Genomic DNA, 21,464 nt, shown 5'->3' with positions numbered 1-21,464 from the left:
CCTACAACAAGAACCATTCACTCTGCACCGCAGTTTCACCCTCATTCCCCCAGTTTGTATTCCAGCCTTTACCACACCCACTCTGCTCCCAGATACTTCACACCATTAGATATTACAATTCAAACTTTATAATCTCTACAATTTAATATTTGTTCAGACAGCAGACAAATCATCAATTCCACTCCCACCCTGAGCTATGGGGATATCTTTATACATTATCTCATTTCACAATAAAACTCACACACTGAATTTCAGATTTGCTTCTGTTGTTTTAATTTGCCCAGCAGATTATTTGGAGTGAGACTGACATCAACCCTTCATGGTCTCAGTCTGTCTCTGTGTTTGTGAGAGTGTCTGAGATAGTGTGTGTGTCTGAGCGTGTGTATGTATGAGTGTGTATCTGTGTGTGCTGTGTGTGTGTTTGTGTGAGATTATAGAAAGATAGAAACTAGAAGCAGGAGGAAGCCATTCGGCCCTTCGAGCCTGCTCCGCCATTCATTTTGATCATGGCTGATCATCGAATTCAATATTCTGATCCCCCTTCTTCCCACACCTTTAGCCCCAAGAGCTATATCTAATTTATTCTTGGAATCATATGTATGTGTCTGCATTTTTCTGAGTATTTGTGTGTCTATGAGTTTGTCTGAATTTGTTTCCGAGATTGATATCAGTTATGAGAATAGATTCGGCTGCATTAAAATATATTAAAATAAGAATAGTAGGAATAAGAAAAATACAGCAGCACAATCCTCCAACAGGATCCTTCAGTAATCTGAGAATTCAGTGATTTCCCAGGCAGAGGCCATTTACCTCACATCGCCACAAGAGGGAGCTCCCTCGCTGTGTTTGTGTGTTCACTGCAGCAGGAGCGGGTTCCATTACACAGTGAAATGTAACAGAGCAGAAATCCAGGAGAACTGGATTAATTGTTGGATTACACAGTGATATGTCACAGAGCAGGAATCCAGGAGAACTGGATTAATTGTTAGATTACACAGTGAAATGTTACAGAGCAGTAATCCAGGAGAACTGGATTAATTGTTAGATTACACAGTGATATGTAACAGAGCAGAAATCCAGGGGAACTGGATTAATTGTTGGATTACACAGTGATATATTACAGAGCAGAAATCCAGGAGAACTGGATTAATTGTTAGATTACACAGTGATATGTTACAGAGCAGAAATCCAGGGGAACTGGATTAATTGTTGGATTACACAGTGATCTGTTACAGAGCAGTAATCCAGGAGAACTGGATTAATTGTTAGATTACACAGTGATATGTTACAGAGCAGAAATCCAGGGGAACTGGATTAATTGTTGGATTACACAGTGATATATTACAGAGCAGAAATCCAGGAGAACTGGATTAATTGTTGGATTACACAGTGATATGTTACAGAGCAGAAATCCAGGGGAACTGGATTAATTGTTAGATTACACAGTGATATGTTACAGAGCAGAAATCCAGGGGAACTGGAGTAATTGTTGGATTACACAGTGATATGTTACAGAGCAGTAATCCAGGGGAACTGAATTAATTGTTAGATTACACAGTGATATGTTACAGAGCAGTAATCCAGGAGAACTGGATTAATTGTTAGATTACACAGTGATATGTAACAGAGCAGAAATCCAGGAGAACTGGATTAATTGTTAGATTACACAGTGATATGTAACAGAGCAGAAATCCAGGAGAACTGGATTAATTGTTAGATTACACAGTGATATGTTACAGAGCAGAAATCCAGGGGAACTGGATTAATTGTTGGATTACACAGTGATATATTACAGAGCAGAAATCCAGGAGAACTGGATTAATTGTTGGATTTCACAGTGATATGTTACAGAGCAGGAATCCAGGGGAACTGGATTAATTGTTAGATTACACAGTGATATGTTACAGAGCAGAAATCCAGGGGAACTGGAGTAATTGTTGGATTACACAGTGATATGTTACAGAGCAGTAATCCAGGGGAACTGAATTAATTGTTAGATTACACAGTGATATGTTACAGAGCAGTAATCCAGGAGAACTGGATTAATTGTTAGATTACACAGTGATATGTAACAGAGCAGAAATCCAGGGGAACTGGATTAATTGTTAGATTACACAGTGATATGTTACAGAGCAGTAATCCAGGGGAACTGGATTAATTGTTGGATTACACAGTGATATGTAACAGAGCTGAAATCCAGGGGAACTGGAGTAATTGTTGGATTACACAGTGATATGTAACAGAGCAGTAATCCAGGGGAACTGGATTAATTGTTAGATTACACAGTGATATGTAACAGAGCAGAAATCCAGGGGAACTGGAGTAATTGTTGGATTACACAGTGATATGTTACAGAGCAGAAATCCAGGGGAACTGGATTAATTGTTAGATTACACAGTGATATGTTACAGAGCAGAAATCCAGGGGAACTGGAGTAATTGTTGGATTACACAGTGATATGTTACAGAGCAGTAATCCAGGGGAACTGAATTAATTGTTAGATTACACAGTGATATGTTACAGAGCAGTAATCCAGGAGAACTGGATTAATTGTTAGATTACACAGTGATATGTAACAGAGCATAAATCCAGGAGAACTGGATTAATTGTTAGATTACACAGTGATATGTAACAGAGCAGAAATCCAGGAGAACTGGATTAATTGTTGGATTACACAGTGATATGTTACAGAGCAGTAATCCAGGGGAACTGGATTAACTGTTGGATTACACAGTGATATGTTACAGAGCAGTAATCCAGGGGAACTGGATTAATTGTTGGATTACACAGTGATATGTTACAGAGCAGTAATCCAGGGGAACTGGATTAATTGTTGGATTACACAGTGATATGTAACAGAGCAGAAATCCAGGAGAACTGGATTAATTGTTAGATTACACAGTGATATGTTACAGAGCAGTAATCCAGGGGAACTGGATTAATTGTTGGATTACACAGTGATATGTTACAGAGCAGAAATCCAGGGGAACTGGATTAATTGTTGGATTACACAGTGATATGTAACAGAGCAGAAATCCAGGAGAACTGGATTAATTGTTGGATTACACAGTGATATGTTACAGAGCAGTAATCCAGGGGAACTGGATTAATTGTTGGATTACACAGTGATATGTTACAGAGCAGTAATCCAGGGGAACTGGATTAATTGTTGGATTACACAGTGATATGTAACAGAGCAGAAATCCAGGAGAACTGGATTAATTGTTAGATTACACAGTGATATGTAACAGAGCAGAAATCCAGGAGAACTGGATTAATTGTTGGATTACACAGTGATATGTTACAGAGCAGTAATCCAGGGGAACTGGATTAATTGTTGGATTACACAGTGATATGTTACAGAGCAGTAATCCAGGGGAACTGGATTAATTGTTGGATTACACAGTGATATGTTACAGAGCAGTAATCCAGGGGAACTGGATTAATTGTTGGATTACACAGTGATATGTAACAGAGCAGAAATCCAGGAGAACTGGATTAATTGTTGGATTACACAGTGATATGTAACAGAGCAGAAATCCAGGGGAACTGGATTAATTGTTAGATTACACAGTGATATGTTACAGAGCAGGAATCCAGGAGAACTGGATTAATTGTTAGATTACACAGTGATATGTTACAGAGCAGTAATCCAGGGAACTGGATTAATTGTTAGATTACACAGTGATATGTAACAGAGCAGTAATCCAGGAGAACTGGATTAATTGTGTGTGTGTGTGTGTGTGTGTCCCTGGGCACAGTTCCCAGAGAGTTTAAAATCTTCTTACAGCTAGCCAATTCCTGATCCAAACCGCTAAATCACCCTCAATCCCATGCCTCCGTATCTTCTGCAATAGCTTAACCGTGAGGTTAGAGTGTTAAAATCTGAAATAAAACAGTCAACGCCACAAAGAGTCAACAGGCCCGGCAGTTTGTGTGGAGGCAGAAACAGAGTGAAACACACAGTTAAACATCCATATGAATCAAGAGCAGCAGTAGACCTTTGGGCTGCTCTGCTCCAGATAAGATCCCAGCTGATCTGACTGTGACCAAAACTCCACTTTCCTCTCAAGAATTCAATGAATCAGCCTTAAAAATATTCAATGACTCTCTCTCCACTGCTCTCTGGGGAAGAGAATTCCACAGACCAAAGACCCTCTGAGAGGAAAAAAAATCTCATTCTCTCTCTTTCAGACGTCTTAAATCCGCTCGTTCTCCGGAGCCACACAGGGAAAGCCAGACCCGTGAAGAAGGGAGAGAGGGAGGTGGAGAAGAACAAAATGAAAAATCTGCAAACTGATAACATGATTCACAGCCCGAGACCAAAACGAGTGTTAATGGGACAAGTAAAGACACAAAAGATGATCTGGATGAGGTGTAAATAGTCCGAATGCAAAGTAAAGTAAACAAGAGGGAAATGAGGTGAAAAAAGCAACAACGAAACACAGAACACAATGGGGGCAGAGATTGTGGTGTAAAATTGTTGAGCTCAGTTTTGTTCTGAAGGCTGTAAAGTGTCTCTTTCAGTTGCGGGAAATAATATATTTCCCAGTTCCGATGACAGGTCACATTCAGTCTGTTTCTCTCTCCACAGAGGCTGCCTGACTTGTTGAGTATTTCCAGCGTTTCCTGCTTTATGTCACAGAGAATGTCGAAGAATTGTCACACCCGGAACAGATGTCTCTTCCTCGGGACACTCCAGCTCGGGTCAGGGTGGGGGGATAATGTTCACTGTTTTATATTTGTGTCTGGTGCGAGTAATATCTTAAATTAAATGGAGAAGTTTTTTAAACTGAGGAGAGTAACTGAAACTGACTTTAAAGAACGTTAACAAGCCCGGGCTGCTGGAGAAACATCTGGGGATTTGTGAGCAGTCAGTTCCGGCTGGTTTGAAGTGAAATCCTGTCGGTGCTGCGGCAAATCTGAACTCAAACCAGACAAACTGGAACCGCTGGGTTAGAGATTCCGGGTGTTGGGATGTGGAGGCTGGGGGAGGGGGAGATGGCGGCAAAACTCTGAGCCTGACTTCAGACAGGGTGAGTGGGGTAAAGGGGAGGAATGACAGAGTTAATGTGGGAGTCAGGGACAATAGCAGAAGGTGGGAAGCTCTGGAAAGGAGCAATGGGGGTAAAGGCCATCAAAGAATGCTTTTAAATGAAGATAAAAGCAAAATACTGCGGGTGCTGGAATCTGAAACAGGAAATGCTGGAAATCTCAGCGGATCTGACTGCATCTGTGGAGAGAGAACAGAATTAATGTTTCCAGTCTGGATTGTCATAGGTGCTGCCAGAAATGCTGAGGTTCTCCAGCATTTTCTGTTTGTGTTTAACTGAAGGTTCAGCAGGGAAACAAGCAGCGATTTCACACACACTAAACCCAGGGAGAGGGGGTGACCCAGGATAAGGGACAGGCGCAGCTCAGTGAGGCTCTGCAAAGTCCAGCAATCTGTCCACATTGAGAGCTTAGAGCGCCAAGGGGGAGGGGAAGGAGAAACTATTTGGGACACAGCAGGAGGTCACCCCTCCCCCCACTCTGGGGTTCCACATCCCTCCCACACCTGGGCAAGGTTGGCTCAAGGTGCAGGAAGCTGCAAGCTGAGAGGCTGAGCTGTGAACTGGGCCGGGTTGGGGGTTTGAGTGACAGCCCTGGGGCTATATCAGGACAGGAACAGCCACAGATTCCCCCTTTTTCCTGGGACGTTTCACTGGAGCTGTGTTGGTGAGTGTTTGTAATCTCTGTCTCACTGTCTCGGTAATGGGGGTGGGTTGTAGATTGCTGTGAGTGTGTTAGACTAAATAACCTCTCCTCATCATGCCAGTTCCAGTCTGCAGACTCCATTTCTCAGTCCAGTTTGCTGCTCTGTCTCTGTCTCTCTGTACTTTGCTGCAGTGCTCCACATTCTGAGCAACATCCAGCCCATTGTTATCACCCGAAATTTGCGGCAAACTCCCTTCACTGTGGCACAGTGGTTCGCACTGCTGCCTCACTGAGTCAGGGTTCGACTCCAGCCGTGGGTGTGTGACTGTCTGTGTGGAGTTTGCACAGTAAGGGTACAGAATATATTGTTGCGGTTGCAGGCAGGGTGAAGAGAAAGGTCAGGATGGGGATTAGCAGAGTAAGTGCGTGGGGTTACTGGGATAGGAGGTGAGCCTGGGAAAGATGCTCTCAGAGTCAGTACAGACTCGATGGGTAAAATGGCCTCTTTCTGCACTGGAAGGATTCTATGATTAGTGAATTACGGTGAACAACTTTTGAATGGAGGGATTTCTGAGGCGCAGAGCATTGTGGGAAATGTGACCGCCATTAGTCAGTGCCTGACTCTAGATGTTTCATTATAGACTGAGGGCAAGTCAGAAAACCGAGCCCTCAATTCTGTTTGTGACTCTTACAGGTTGCCTGGCCTGTTGAATATCTCGATGATTTGTTCTTTTTGTCCCAGATACAGTCTCTACAGAAGTTCCTGTGTTATTCTTTTATAGGTTCGAATTTAGAAACACAGTTCGGAGCCGGTTTGAATCAGGCTGCGTGTTGGATGCAGAACTCCGTTCCTGGCCTCCTGCGTGTTTTTTTTTATTGTTGCTTCGGTCTGGACTCTATTCATCATCTGTCTCTGTGGTTTCTCTCTCAATCCCCTTTTATCTGTTTTAAATCAGTTTCACAGGGACTAGAAGGGGACGATTTGCAGTCAGGAAACTGAAAGTAAATATCATATCAAGAACTGCCAGAGTCGTCTAATTTATCATAACTGAATATCAGTGGATTTTGAACATGGAAGGAAAAAGCACTATTCAAAGTGGAGAGAAACCGTACACGGGTTCTGTGTGTGGACGAGGCTTCAGCCGATCCTCTGGCCTGTCAAAACGTAAGTGCAGCCACTCCTTGGAAAAACTGTGGAAATGTGTGGACTGTGGGAAGGAATTTAATTACCCATCCCAGCTGGAACTTCATCGGCGAAGTCACACTGGGGAGAGGCCGTTCACCTGCTCTGAGTGTGGGAAGGGATTCACTCAGTCATCCCACCTACTTGCTCATCAGCGAGTTCACACTGATGAGAGACCTTTTAAATGCTCAGACTGTGGGAAGTGCTTCAAGCATTCTGGGGACCTGATGTCCCATCAACGTGTTCACACTGATGAGAGACTGTTCAGGTGCTCTCACTGTGGGATTGGGTTCAAGCATTCACATAACCTTACTGTGCACCAGCAAATTCACACTGGGGAGAGACCATTCACCTGCTCCGAGTGTGGAAAGGGATTCACTCGGTCATCCAAACTATTGATACACCAGCGTATTCACACTGGGGAGAGACCTTTTAAATGCTCTGACTGTGGGAAGTGCTATAAAAGTTCAGGGGAACTGATGTCCCATCAACGTATTCACACTGATGAGAGACCGTTCAGGTGCCTTTACTGTGCTACTGGGTTCAGGCAATCAAATCACCTCATTCTACACCAGCGCATCCACACTGGGGAAAGGCCATTCACCTGCTCTGAATGTGGGAAGGGATTCATTCAGTCCTCCAGCCTGCTGAGACACAAGCGAGCTCACACTGGGGAAAGGCCATTCACCTGCTCTGAGAGTGGGAAGAGATTCACTCGGTCATCCTACCTGCTTAGACACCAAAGAATTCACCAGTAACCACAGTGATTGGAATCTGCTGTTAATCCTATCCAGGACTGTAATATGTTCATTGCGTTTGTTTTTGTTGATGTTAATGAACTCCAGCCAGTTATACGGTTTAATATTCTGAATAAAGGTCAAATCAATTATCTTTGTGTTCAGTACTGTGAATCTTTTTAATATCATTAGCACAACTGAATTCCTTCTGAGTTGCTCTCCCTTTGTCCCTCTCCCATCTTCACCGCCCCACAAGTGCTCATTGGGAATAAAACTCACAATCTTCTTTGTCACTAAGTTTGAGACAATCCAATCAGCTGCCTCTCCTGCTTCCCTCCTTCCCCTAACCCACTGGAACAAACCTCCTCTAACGCTGCCCTTTATCTGAGCTCTGAACTCTCATCTTTCTGCAGTTTCTCTCCTGCCTCCCCTCATGTCCTCTTAGAGCTCATCTTGTCCATGAGACCCATCTCTTGATCCCTCAATCCTATTCCCACTGAGCTATTGACAGCACAACCTCTCCATATCAGCTGATAGTGTCAATATCTTCCTCTCCAAATTCAGTATCATCACCCAATTCTCAATAACATTTCTTTGACACATGCCTTTGTAAACTACCATCCCATCTCCCTTTCCTCTCTAAAGTTCTTGCATGTTTTACCTTCCACATATTGTAACTTGTTTTTCCTTTCTCACAGTGTATAGTAAAGTTTATTTTGTTTGTTCAGAATGTGTGGAATCTTGTGCCTTTATTCACTTGTTAAGTGTCTTGAATCTCCACCTTTCTCTATTTTATACAAACTCACCCAAATCTAAAAACTATTTTGTGGGAATTGGGGGAATAGAACAGAAGATGGGTTTCTGCTGCTAAGTTACAATCCCAGCTGATGTTACTTCTGGGCAGGAAGGTCCCAGAATAAAACCCTGGCTCAATTGACCGTAACTTTTACCTTTTTGTTTTAGAAATGTAGATGAACAGAGTCACTGGACGGACAGTTAGCTTTTAACAAAAATATTTATTAAACATGAAAATATTGACAATAACACAAGACTCCTTCATTCCACACAATCACAGTGAGGGAGCTCCCTCTAGTGGCGAAGTGAGGTAAATGGCCTCTGCCTGGGAGATCACTGAATCATGATGTGGAGATGCCGGCGTTGGACTGGGGTAAACACAGTAAGAAGTCTCACAACACCAGGTTAAAGTCCAACAGGTTTATTTGGTAGCACAAGCCACAAGCTTTCAGAGCGCTGCTCCTTCATCAGGTGACTGGGAGTTCTGTTCACAAACAGGGCATATAAAGACACAAACTCAATTTACAAAATAATTTTTGTATTTTGTAAATTACATTATTTTGTAAATTGAGTTTGTCTTTTTGAGGTTGTTATGCTGAAGCTTTATGAAGCACTGTTTAAAGCACAATGGGAGTATTGTGTTCATAACCAGCCAGCACACTTTAGGAAGGATGGGATGGTCCTTGAGAAGGTGCAGAGGAGATTTACCAGAATGGTTCCAGCACTGAGGAATTTTAACTCCAGAGTCAGCTTCGAGAAGCTGGAGTTGTTCTCCTTGGAATGAAACAGGCTAAGGGGAGATCTGATTGAGGTGAACACCATTATGACAGGTTTAGATCAAGTGGATCGAGAAATTGGGCAGGATCTACAGAGACCGCTGGAGGTTGTTGGTAAACGTAACCTTTAACTGCACATTTTTCTAATGATGTACAGAACAAAGCTCAGCACGAGGCTTCACAGAGAACCATCTCTCAGCAGACTCTTATCATCTGATCATACATCACTGTGCAGAATATTTACACATTTAACATTCACCCTTTACACTGCACCAAGTCTTTCGTCAGCCTTCCTAACATCCCCTTCTTTGACTCCGTGTCAGTTGTCTGATTTGTCAGTTGATGTTTCTGAGATTCACCTTGGGACATTCTCCTACATTCAAGGTCTGATGGAGATGAAAGTTATTTTTCAATCACATTGTAACAGACTGGGGAAGTCAGGATTAAAACAATATCTGGGTAAATGGAGTTAGGTCACAGATCAGCCCTGACCTCACTGAATGAGAGAACAGGCTCGAGGGGGATAAATGACCTCCTCATGTTCCTGGTAAACTTGGACTCAGACACCAGCTGATGAATGGAAAGTGATGGGAGACCTGGGCAGAAGAGACTTCATCAGAAACCAGCACTGGAGCAGAGTTAGAGAGTGGGAGAAGCCTGGGGAGAAACTACACAGGAACTGGAGTAGGTTGTTCAGCTCTTTGGGTCTGCTCTGTCATTCAGTTAGACTCTGGCTGATCAATTAGTTTATCATCAAGATTTATTTGATTCTATTCTGTAGATTAAGCTGCAGCTCAGTTTTATGGGAAATTAACATCAGCAGAAACAAACTCCAACTATCACAATGGGAACATGTGAATTAGGAGCAGGAGAAGGCCACTCGGCCCCTCGAGCCTGCTCCACTATTCAATAGGATCCCGGCTGATGTGATTATAGCTTCAACTCCACTTTCCTTCTTACCCCTCATACCCTTTGACTCTCTTGTCAATCAAGAATCTATTAAATTCAGACTTCAGAATATTCAGTGAGCCAGCCTCCACCACTCTCTGTGGAAGAGAATTCCACACTGTAACAACCCTCTGAGAGAAAAGGTTTCTCCTCATCCCAGTCTTAAATGGGAGACCCCTCATTTTTAAACTGTGCCTCTAGTTCTCCTCTCTCTACAATCAACATCCACTCTGTCAAGTCCCCTCTGAATTTTATATGTTTCAATCAGATCCTCTCATTCTTCTAAACACCAATAGATACAGGCCGAACGTGTCCAACTTTTCCTCGTATGATAACTCCCTCATCCCAGGAATCAGTCAGGTAAACCTTCTCCGAGCTACTTCTCACACAAGTCCTCTCATAAGTAAGGAGATCGAAACTCCTAGAGTACACAGTACTCTAGATGTGGTCTCACCAATACCCTGAACAAATGCAGCAAAACATCCCTGCAATAAACAACAATTCATTTACCTTTCTAATCATTTGCTGTGTCCACACACTAACGTTTCCTGATTACAGTACCAGGACACCCAGATCCCTCTGTACGTCAAAGTTCTGCGATCTCTCGCTCTCTTTAAATAATCAACTGCTTTTCCATCCTTCCTGTCCAAATGGACAAGTTCACATTATCCAAAAATCTTGTTCCAACTGCCAACTTTTTACCCACTCACTCACCCTATCTATATCGCTTTGCAGGCTTGTTATGGTCATTCACATCTCACTTTCCTACCTACCTTTGTGTCATCAACAAATTTTGATCCTGTCATCCACGTCATGAAAATAGTTTGTCAATAGTTGAGGGCCCAGCACTGGTCCCTGTGGCACTCCACAGGCTACACTTTGCCATCCCAAAAATGACTTGTTTCTCCCTCCTCTCTGTTTCCTATTCGCTGATCAATCCTCTATCCATGCTAATATGCCTTATGCTACGAATTCGTATTTAGTGTGGTAAACTTTGACGTGGCACCGTGTCAAATGCCTTCTGGAAATCTAAATACACCACATCCACAGGTTCCACTTTATCCACATTGATTTATTGGATTTCTTTGAGGAAGTAACAAGCAATTAACATGGTTTCCCTTGCACAAAACCATGTTGACTCTGCCTGATTGCACAGAGATTATCTGTGTCCCACCCCAGTCTCCTTAATAACAGAATGAACATGATTCAGTCCTGCACGGGATTATTTCTTAATTACTTCAATAATAGATAGATAAATAAATAAATGAACATGATTCAGTCCTGCATGGGATTAGCAGCAACAGCAGAATCCAATCCCTGCAGTGACTTGTGAACTTGCTGGTGTCTCAGCAGATTGGCTGACCGAGCAAATCTCTTCCCACATACGGAGCAGGTGAACGATCTCTCTCCTGTGTGAACCTGCTGGTGTCTCAGCAGGTGGGATGACTGAGTGAACCTTTTCTCACACATGGAGCAGCTGAATGATCTCTCCCCAGTGTGAATTTGCTGGTGTCTCAGCAGGTCCTTAGAGCTTTTAAAGCTTTTCTCACACTCAGAACATTTAAAAAGTCTCTGATCGGTGTGGACCAGTTGATGTGCAATGAGCTGGGGTGGCTGAGTGAATCGTTTCCCACATGTGGAGCAAGTGAAGGGTTTCTCCCCAGTGTGAATTCGCTCGTGTATCAGAAGGTGGGGTGAATCAGTGAATCCCTTCCCACACACACAGCAAATGAATGGTTTCTCCCCGGTGTGAACTCGCTGGTGTCTCAGACGGTGGGATGAATGGGTGAATCCCATCCCACACACCGAGCAGGTGAACGGTTTCTCCCCAGTGTGAACTCGCTGGTGTGTCACCAAATCCTGTTTACTTTTAAAGCTCTTCTCACAGTCAGAACACTGAAATGGTCTCTTATCAGAGTGAACTCGCTGGTGTGTTTGCAGCTGGGATAAACGTCCGAATCTCCTCTCACACACGGAGCAGGTGAATGGCTTCTCCCCAGTGTGAGTGCGCTGATGGACTTGTAAATCATTTTTACTTTTAAATCTCTTCTCACAGTCAGAACATTGAAATGGTCTCTGATCAGTGTGAACAAGTTGGTGTGTCAGAAGGTGGGATGACTGAGTGAATCCCTTCCCACACACTGAGCAGGTGAACGGTCTCACCGCCATGTGAGTGCGCTGGTGTCTCAGGAGGTCCTTTGTGCTTTTAAAGCTTTTCTCACAATCAGAACACTGAAACAGTCTCTGATCGGAGTGAACCTGCCGGTGAATCAGGAGGCTTGATAAAGCATGACATCCCCTCCCACATTCGAGGCAGGTGAATGGCCTCTCACCAGTGTGAACACGCCGGTGTGTATAGAGGCTGGATGAGTAAGCAAATCCTTTCCCACACTCAGAGCAGGTGAACGGCCTCGCTCCAGTGTGAATGCGACGATGAATATCCAATTCGGACGGGTAATTGAATCCCCTCCCACAGTCCCCACATTTCAATGGTTTCTCTGTGGAGCGGGTGTCCTCATGTGACTCCAGGTTGGATGATGAGTTGAAGCCTCGTTTACACAGAATATGTGTCGGGTCACTACTCACTGAGAATGATGTGATTATTTTTCAGACTTGTTAAACCACTTTCCACATTCAGCACATTGGAAACTCACAGGTGTGTGTGTGTGTAGGTGCTTTTTCAGTCACACTGATGTTTGAAATCTTTGCCCGCAGACAGAATAAACATTTCTCCTTCTGTAGACAAAGGCTGATGATATTCAGTTTCTGATGAATCAAATCACTGAAACAGATCTTGATGTGAAGTTTGGTTTGAGTTTCATATCTGTAAATCTTGCTTCATAATATCCTGCAAAAACAGTTTATAAATACCATCACTGTCAGTGCAGGATAGAAATTCTGAAATTTCTCTGCAACATATTTTCCTCTCTTGTTCCCCAAATCAAGGAATCCCCGTCCCATACACTCGACCTCCTCCCTGGGCTGAAATCCAAACCCATCTCAACATCTCCACCATTTATTTCCTCCACTCCATTTTCTCCCTCCCTCTCCTCTGTCTGGGTTCAGTTATTGATGTGGAAATCTCACGAACTGTCCTGGCTGGAGACAATTCACATCTCTTTAACCTGTGCTTAACTCTCCCTCCACTCACATTGTCTGTACCTTTAAGACTTGATTACCTGGAAAGACTCGCATTCCAACCATTATCTTGTAAATTGAGTTTGTGTCAATATATATGCCCCGTTTATGAACACAAGTCCTACTCACCTGACAAAGGAGCAGTGATCCGAAAGCGAGTGGCTTTTGCTACCAAATAAACCTGTTGGACTTTAACCTGGTGTTGTGAGACTTCTTACTGGGTTCAGTTCTCCAGCTCCTGTCTGCAGACTGACAATAAAACCAATGGGTCTTATTGGGGGTGTTGGGGCCTCCAGCGGGTGTTTGTGAATCCACCCCGCCCACCTCCCAGGGTTTCCTTCCTTCCCAGAGATCAGAGTCCTCATTGATTTGAGGCCAAAGTGTAACCTCTTATTTATTGTCCCCCTCCCCCATCCTCTGATGTGAACCATCCTCCAGTGGCTGAGCCAGGATGGGGCCGTTAACCTGGGCCTGTTCCCGGGAGGGAGGGAGGGAGAAGCCCCGCAGCTGCAAACCAGGGAGCTGACAATGATTCTGAAGGGTTTGCGGATCCACAAAGTGTTTCCAAATCCTCCCAGCCACCGCCTAACGCTGACTCCGCTTCTCCGGGACAAACAAGCGCCAAGGACAGCAATGACACTGCGCATGCTCCACATCACAATGCCCGGGGACTGATTGACGGCAGCTCTGGACCAATAGTAAGAGGGGGCGGGGCTGGAGGACCGAGCGGGAGCGGCTGGTCCTCCAACCAATCGGAGTGAATGAGGGGCGGGACCTGAAGCATGCGCAGTGCGGGTAATGGCGACAGACGGACGGTTTTAACTCGGAAGCGAGATCAATACGAGGTCGGGGGCGGCGTGCGGGGAATGATAAATGTGGCGGGTGGGTGGAGAGACTTTGTAAACATGTTGTTCAAACCCAAACCCCGGAAATGAACTTCCCGGTCCCTCCCCTTTGTACCAAATGGAGCGGCAGCTTGTAGTGTTAGACCCGGGCTGACTGCCGCCATTGAGGCTGCATGTGGGAGGCCGGCAGGGATTGTGATCGGAGAGTGAAGCCCTGACGTCACAATGGAGTGGGTGAGAGTGTGACGTCACAATGGAATGGGTGTGGGTGTGACGTCACAATGGAATGGTTGAGAGTGTGACGTCACAATGGAATGGGTGAGGGTGTGACGTCACAATGGAATGGGTGAGGGTGGGACGTCACAATGGAATGGGTGAGGGTGTGACGTCACAATGGAATGGTGAGAGTGTGACGTCACAATGGAATGCGTGAGGGTTCCAGATGAGCTGAGACTGGGCTGGAGTCGGGCGATGGCACTGACATGTGACCCGGTGGCACAGTGGTTCGTGCAGCTGCCTAACAGCGCCAGGGACCCGGGTTCAATTCCAGCCTCGGGTCGCTGTCTGTGCAGAGTTTCTACATTCTCCCCGTGTCTGTGTGGGTTTCCTCCGGGTGTTCCGGTTTCCTTCCACAGTCCAAAGGGCCCTGGCAGATATATTTAAAATGTTGGTATCCACGGGTGAGAAATCATAGAAATCATAGAAACCCTACAGTACAGAAAGAGGCCACTCGGCCCATCGAGTCTGCACCGACCACAATCCCGCCCAGGCCCTTCCCCCATATCCCCACACATTTACCCACTAATCCCTCTAACCTATGCATCTCAGGACACTAAGCACAATTTTTAGCATGGCCAATCAACCTAACCCGCACATCTTTGGACTGTGGGAGGAAACCGGAGCACCCGGAGGAAACCCACGCAGACACGAGGAGAATGTGCAAACTCCACACAGACAGTGACCCAAGCCGGGAATCGAACCCAGGTCCCTGGAGCTGTGAAGCCGCAGTGCTAACCACTGTGCTACTGTGCCGCCCCAAAGGTGAGGTGCCGGATGATTGGAGGATAGCTCATGTTGTTCCGTTGTTTAAAAAGGCTCAAAAAGTAATGTGGGAAATTATAGGCCGGTAACTTTGATGTCAGTAGCAGATAAATTATTGGAAGGAGTACGAAGAGATAGGATCTGCAAATAGTTGGATAGACAGGGACTTATTAGGGAGAGTCCAGCTTTGTGCGTGGTCGGGCATGTTTAACCAATCTATTAGAGTTTTTCGAGGAGGTTACCAGGAAAGTGGATGAAGGGAAGGCAGTGGATGTTGTCTACATGGACTTCAGTAACGCCTTTGACAAGGTCCCACATGGGAGGTTAGTTAGGATGGTTCAGTCGCTCGGTGTACATGGAGAGGTAGTAAATTGGATTAGACATTGGCTCAATGGACGAAGCCAGAGAGTGGTAGTGGAGGATTGCTTCTCTGATTGGAGGCCTGTGACGAGTGGTGTGCCACATGGATCAGTGCTGGATCCATTGTTGTTTGTCACCGATATCAATGATCTGGATGATAATGTGGTAAATTGGATCAGCAAATTTGTTGTTGATACAAAGATTGGAGGTGTAGTGTTTAGTGAGGAAGGTTTTCAAAGCTTGCAGAGGGATTTGGACCAGCTAGAAAAATGGGCTGAAAAATGGCAGATGGAGTTTAATGCAGACAAGTGTGAGGTATTGCATTTTGGAAGGACAAACCAAGGTAGAACATACAAGGTAAATGGTAGGACACTGAAGAGTGCAGTAGAACAGAGGGATCTGGGAATACAGATACATAATTCCCTAAAAGTGGCGTCACAGGTAGATAGGGTTGTAAAGAATGCTTTTGGTACATTGGCCTTTATAAATTAAAGTATTGAGTAGAAGAGATGGAATGTTATGATGAGGTTGTATAAGACATTGGTGAGGTTGAATTTAGAGTATTGTGTGCAGTTTTGGTCACCTAATTACAGGAAGGATATTAATAAGGTTGAAAGCGTGCAGAGAAGGTTTACAAGGATATTGCCGGGACTTGAGAAACTGAGTTACAGAGAAAGGTTGAATAGGTTAGGACTTTATTCCCTGGAGCGTAGAAGAATGAGGGGAGATTTGATAGAGGTGTATAAAATTATGATGAGTATAGATAGAGTGAATGCAAGCAGGCTTTTTCCACTGAGGCTCGGGGAGAAAAAAACTAGAGGACGTGGGTTAAGGGTGAAGGGGGAAAAGTTTAAAGGGAATATTAGGGGGGACTTCTTCACGCAGAGAGTGGTGGGAGTGTGGAATGAGCTGCCAGATGAAGTGGTGAATGCGGGCTCACTTTTAACATTTAAGAAAAACTTGGACAGGTACATGGATGAGAGGGGTATGGAGGGATATGGTCCAGGTGCGGGTCAGTGGGACGAGGCAGAAAAATGGTTCGGCACAGCCAAGAAGGGCCAAAAGGCCTGTTTCTGTGCTGTAATATTCTATGCCTCTATGTGCCGGTTAGAAAGATTGGCCATGATAAATTGCCACTTGCTATCAGGGGGTTAACAGGGAAATATGTGGATAGGGCCTGGATGGGATTGTTGTCGGTGCAGGCTCGATGGGCTGAATGGCGGCCTCCTACACTGTATTTTATTATTCATTATTATTAATTAATTACGATTAATGCATCTATGAATGAAGGTGGTCTTGATGATGATGTGGACATGTGGCTGGAAGCTCATCTTGGGATGAACTATTTCACCCTGGTTGTGAACAGCCTGGTTCAGCCTCAGACAGTTGCCAGGAGGAGAGAGAAAGTTGTTGGTGAGGGAGTGGAGTTTGTAGTGGGGACTGAACACAATGGGTTCAGTCTTCCCAGTATTTATATGAAATAAATTTCTGTTCTTTCAGTACTGGATGTCAGACAAGTCAGGATGGTGTGTGAGTTGGAGAGGAACTTGGAGCTGATGGTGTTCACAGGGTTTGGAAATTCTGTCAAAGTTCCTGTTGAGTTGTAGATGTATAAAATATCTCTCCTCACCTCCGGCCTCTCCTAATTCTCTCTGTTTCCACTCAGAGTGTGGAGATGCCGGCGTTGGACTGGGGTAAGCACAGTAAGAAGTCTCACAACACCAGGTTAAAATCCAACAGGTTAATTTGTTAGCATAAGCCACTAGCTTTCGGAGCGCTGCCCCTTCATCAGGTGAGTGGGAGTTCTGTTCACAAACAGGGCACAAAGACACAAACTCAATTTACAGAATAATGGTTGGAATGTGAGTCTTTCCAGGTAATCAAGTCTTAAAGGTACAGACAATGTGAGTGGAGAGAGGGTTAAGCACAGGTTAAAGAGATGTGTATTGTCTCCAGCCAGGACAGTTAGTGAGATTTTTCAAGCCCAGGCAAGTGGTGGGGGTTACAGATAGTGTGTCATGAACTCAAGATCCCGGTTGAGGCCGTCCTCATGTGTGATTGACAGATCCATGCTCACTGCTTCTTGCCCTGGATGCAGAGAGCTGAAAATTTCCATGCAGGCTGCCAGACAGATAAATGTCTACATTACTGGAGTAGAAATGTGTGGAATATACAGACCAAATTCACTTCGTTCCCTTCAGTTGCTGCAAGTCCCCAATTTCCCCCAGAATGAGAAAAGAAATGGAAAGGGGGAAACATTGATTTCCCCCCAGATGTTGCCCAGAGGAGGAAGATTCACTCTGAAGCTCATTGGACAACTTCCACATTGTGATGTCACAATGGAGCCCTGCCTGAGTCAGCCAATAGGAATCACTGTGCTCCGCGGTGACGATTCCAGGTTCCAGTGAGCAGGCCCGGGCGGGTGGACCCTGGAGCCCCGCCCCCACCCATTGTTCCCCTCCCCCTGCACCTCCTCGAGCCAAGGTTTCCAGGCAACCGGCTGACGGCTCCGGCCAGAGCGAGAAGCCGCTCGGTGAGCTCCCCCTCCGCCCGGCCCGGGACTGCGCATGTCCAAGGGAGGGGGAAGCTGCACATGTGCGGGGGAGAATCCACCCTCTGATCTTCATGCTGAGGTGTTGACCAATGGGAAGAGTTGGAGGACCGGAAGGACTCTGGTTTTCCAGCCAATCAGAGCGCGGGCTTTGTGTGAATGAAGATTGATCTTCAGACAGACTCAAACCTCCTCCTGTCTCCGCATCTGAGGTCCCGGCTGACCTGCGGAGGATGCGAGAATGCCAGGCGGTATACTCCGCCGCGTCCTCTGCCAGGATCAACTGGGCTAAGTGCTCCGGACTCCTTGTCGGTCCTTGGGAGACGGAGCTCAGGCCTTTCACCTGGAGCAGGACCAACCTCCTCTACTTGGGGGCCCATCTCTGCCCAGCCGAGGAATCCTGGCCGGCGAACTGGCGGGAGCTGGAGGCCAAAGTCTCCGCCCGCCTGAGTCGCTGGACAGGACTGCTCCGAGTGCTGTCCTACGGGGCGCGAGCCCGCGTCATAAACCAGCTGGTCGCCTCCATGCTGTGGTACCGGCTGGTCCCTTTGACCCCTCCCCTGGCTTTGTCACCGATATCCAGAGAACCCTCCTGCGGTTCTTCTGGGACAATCGACTGCACTGGGTCCCTGCTGCGGTCCTGTATCTCCCGCTTAAGGAGGGCGGACAAGGTCTGGTGTGCCTTCGCACTCAGATAGCGACCTTCCGCCTCCAGGCCCTGCAGAGGTACCTTTACGTTGAGCCCCCTCCACAGTGGTGTGCCATGGCGACGTATTTCTTCCGCCACTGGCACGGCCTCAATTATGACGTGCAGCTCCTGCATATCGAACTGGGGCGTGCTCCGACCACCCTGCAGGAGTTGCCCGTCTTTTACCAGGACCTCCTCACTGTCTGGAACAAGGTCGCCTCGCAACGCAGCTCCCCGCCCCCCCCTGTCAGGAGTAACGGCTCTTGTGCGAGAGCCGCTGCTCAGGAATCCGCTCCTCCAGCCGTATAACTTCAGGTGGCTGGCGGAGAGGGGGGCTGTGGACGCCGGGGTGACCAGAATCGGGGACGTGCTCGATGGCGGAGGGGCGGGCTGGATGAGTCCCCGCGTGCTGGCTGAGCGCGCGGGGACGTCCGTCTGGCGCGCGGCCAAAGCCATCCTAGACCTTAGGACGGTCGTGCTCGGCCCCGAAACTGCACGCAAACTGGAGACGGCGCAGGCGTGCGGTGGGATCCCGCCCGAGCGTTCCCCTGTTCAGGCGGAATTCCACATTGGCCCAAAGCCTCAGCCCCCTCCCCTGGGTGAGGTGCCCCACAGCCTGAGCCGCCTCGCGGAAATGTCCTCCGTGCCTTTTTCTACCGCGCGGAGGCGTTTCCTGTGCGGGCTGCTGCTGCACACCTTCCACTACCGCCTCCTCGCCTGTCGCCCGGATACACCTTGGTGGGCCTTGTTGCCGCCGGGCGGCGGAGGTCCCCGCTGGAGGTCCCTCTACGGAAGGATCTCCCCCAATTACGTCGGGGACCTGGGGTGGAGGGTGATGCATGCAGCAGTGCCGCACAACCGTAGGATTCACTGGTTCACGGGCTCCGAAGACTGCCCTTTCTGCGGCCTTGTGGAGTCCGTGGACCATGTCTATGTTGTGTGTCTTAGGCTGCACTCCCTTTATGTTTTCCTGAAGAACCTTTTGTTGATGTTTTGTCTGCACTTCAGTCCCACGCTCCTGATCTACGGACACCCGGTGCGGAGAGGGGAGGGTCGGGATGGCGACCTCCTCGTGAACCTGCTCCTGGGCCTGGCGAAACGTGCCATTTACCGGTCCAGGCAGCGGGCGATCGAGGGGGCCGTCCATCCTGACTGTCTTCCCCTCTACCGCGGCTACGTTCGCGGCCAGGTGTCCCTGGAGAGGGAGCATGCGGTGTCCACGGGCGCGGTTGATGCCTTCCACGCCCGCTGGGCACCGCAGGGGTTGGGGTGCATTATTGACCCCAATAATCACATTTTAATTTGATGTTTTTAAGTTTCCTTTGTACTTTGATTTCTGTTCGGGCTGTTCCCCCTCCTTCTGGGGAGCTGCCCCTTTTACTTTGTCCTGATTTAACCTGAGTTTGTTTATTTGGTCCTCCAGCCAATCAGAGCTCCCCATTGTCTGAATGCGGAAGTTGGTTGGCCAATGAGCTTCAGACCAAACCTCCTCCTCTCGGCAACATCTGTGAGGAAATCCAAAGGTGTTCTGTCAGTTTATTAAGAGCAGGAGGTATCGCTTCTCGGCCTTTTGGCTAAGATCCAGTGTAGTATTGACATGCTGTGCTTGGTTGAAGTCATTTGGTTACATTTTAGCTTAATTTGAAGCAATTTTTACAAGCGGCATCTCGGAATGCACAATGAATAGTCAGATCCTCGGAGGTACAGAGGATCAGAGGGACCTTGGTGTGGATGATCATAGATCTCTGAAGACAGTCGGACAGCTACATAAGGTGGTTCAGAAGGCACGTGGCATACTTGCCTTTATTAACCAAGGCATTGACTATAAAGGCAGGGAGGTTATGATGGAGCTGTATAAAACACTGGATAGGCCACAGCTGGAGTACTGTGTGCAGTTCTGGTCGCCACACTATGGGAAGGATGTAATTGCACTGTAGAAGGTGAAGAGGAAATTCCCCAGGGTGTTGCCTGGGCTGGAGTGTTTCAGCTATCAAGGGAAACTGGATAGGCTGGCGTTGTTTTTCTTGGAGCAGAGAAGGGTGAGGGGACCTTATTGAGGTGTATAAAATTCTGAGGGGCACAGATGGAGGGGGACAGGAAGGAACTTTTCGCTTTAGTAGAGGGGGCAATAACCAAAGGCATGGATTTAAGTTCAGGGGCAGTAGGTTTATAGAAGATGTGAGGAAAAACCTTTTCACTCAGACGGTGGTGGGAATCTGGAACTCACTGCCTGAAACATTTAAGAAGTATTTAGATGAGCTCTTGAAATGCCATAGCATACAAGGTTACGCACCAAGAGTGGAAAATGGGATTAGAATAGAAAGGTGTTTGATGGTCGGCGCAAACACGATAGGCTGAAGAGCCTCTTTCCATGCTGTCAAACTCTATGACCACCCTCACAGGCAGCAAGTTCAAGACTATCATCAGTCACAACCCCCTGTATCTTCACTAACTGAAACAATCCATTTAAAACATTCTTAGTCGAGGAATATAGTCATATTTCTGTTCGGCCGGAAGCCTGCATGGAGATTTCCAGCTCTCTGTGTCCAGGACAGGAAGCAGTGAGCATGGATCTGTCAATCAGCCTCAATCAGCACCTTCAGGAGAATTGGGAGGGTGAATATTAGATACAGCGGAGTGAGAATGGAGGGAGAGTGTGTGGGATGGAGATTTACAGCTTTTGGGGAATGAGAGAAGAAAGAATG

The 21,464-nt window shown here is 46.6% G+C and overlaps 1 protein-coding gene and 1 pseudogene across 1 annotated transcript in view; both read left to right on the top strand.

Annotated features, from left to right (window-relative positions):
- Positions 1 to 21,464, top strand: part of LOC144484195 (uncharacterized) — a 42,298-nt gene that overhangs the window by 1,094 nt on the left and 19,740 nt on the right. Inside the window, exon 2 of the mRNA XM_078202731.1 lies at positions 6,757 to 7,634. Coding sequence (XP_078058857.1) covers positions 6,757 to 7,634 — 878 coding nt within the window. The remainder of the gene's footprint in view (positions 1 to 6,756; positions 7,635 to 21,464) is intronic.
- On the top strand, positions 20,314 to 20,414 carry LOC144484214 (U2 spliceosomal RNA; annotated as a pseudogene).

This window comes from Mustelus asterias, unplaced genomic scaffold (genome assembly GCF_964213995.1).
Source record: "Mustelus asterias unplaced genomic scaffold, sMusAst1.hap1.1 HAP1_SCAFFOLD_95, whole genome shotgun sequence".
Classification (NCBI taxonomy): Eukaryota; Metazoa; Chordata; class Chondrichthyes; order Carcharhiniformes; family Triakidae; genus Mustelus; species Mustelus asterias.
This window is presented reverse-complemented; position numbering and strand designations above follow the sequence as displayed.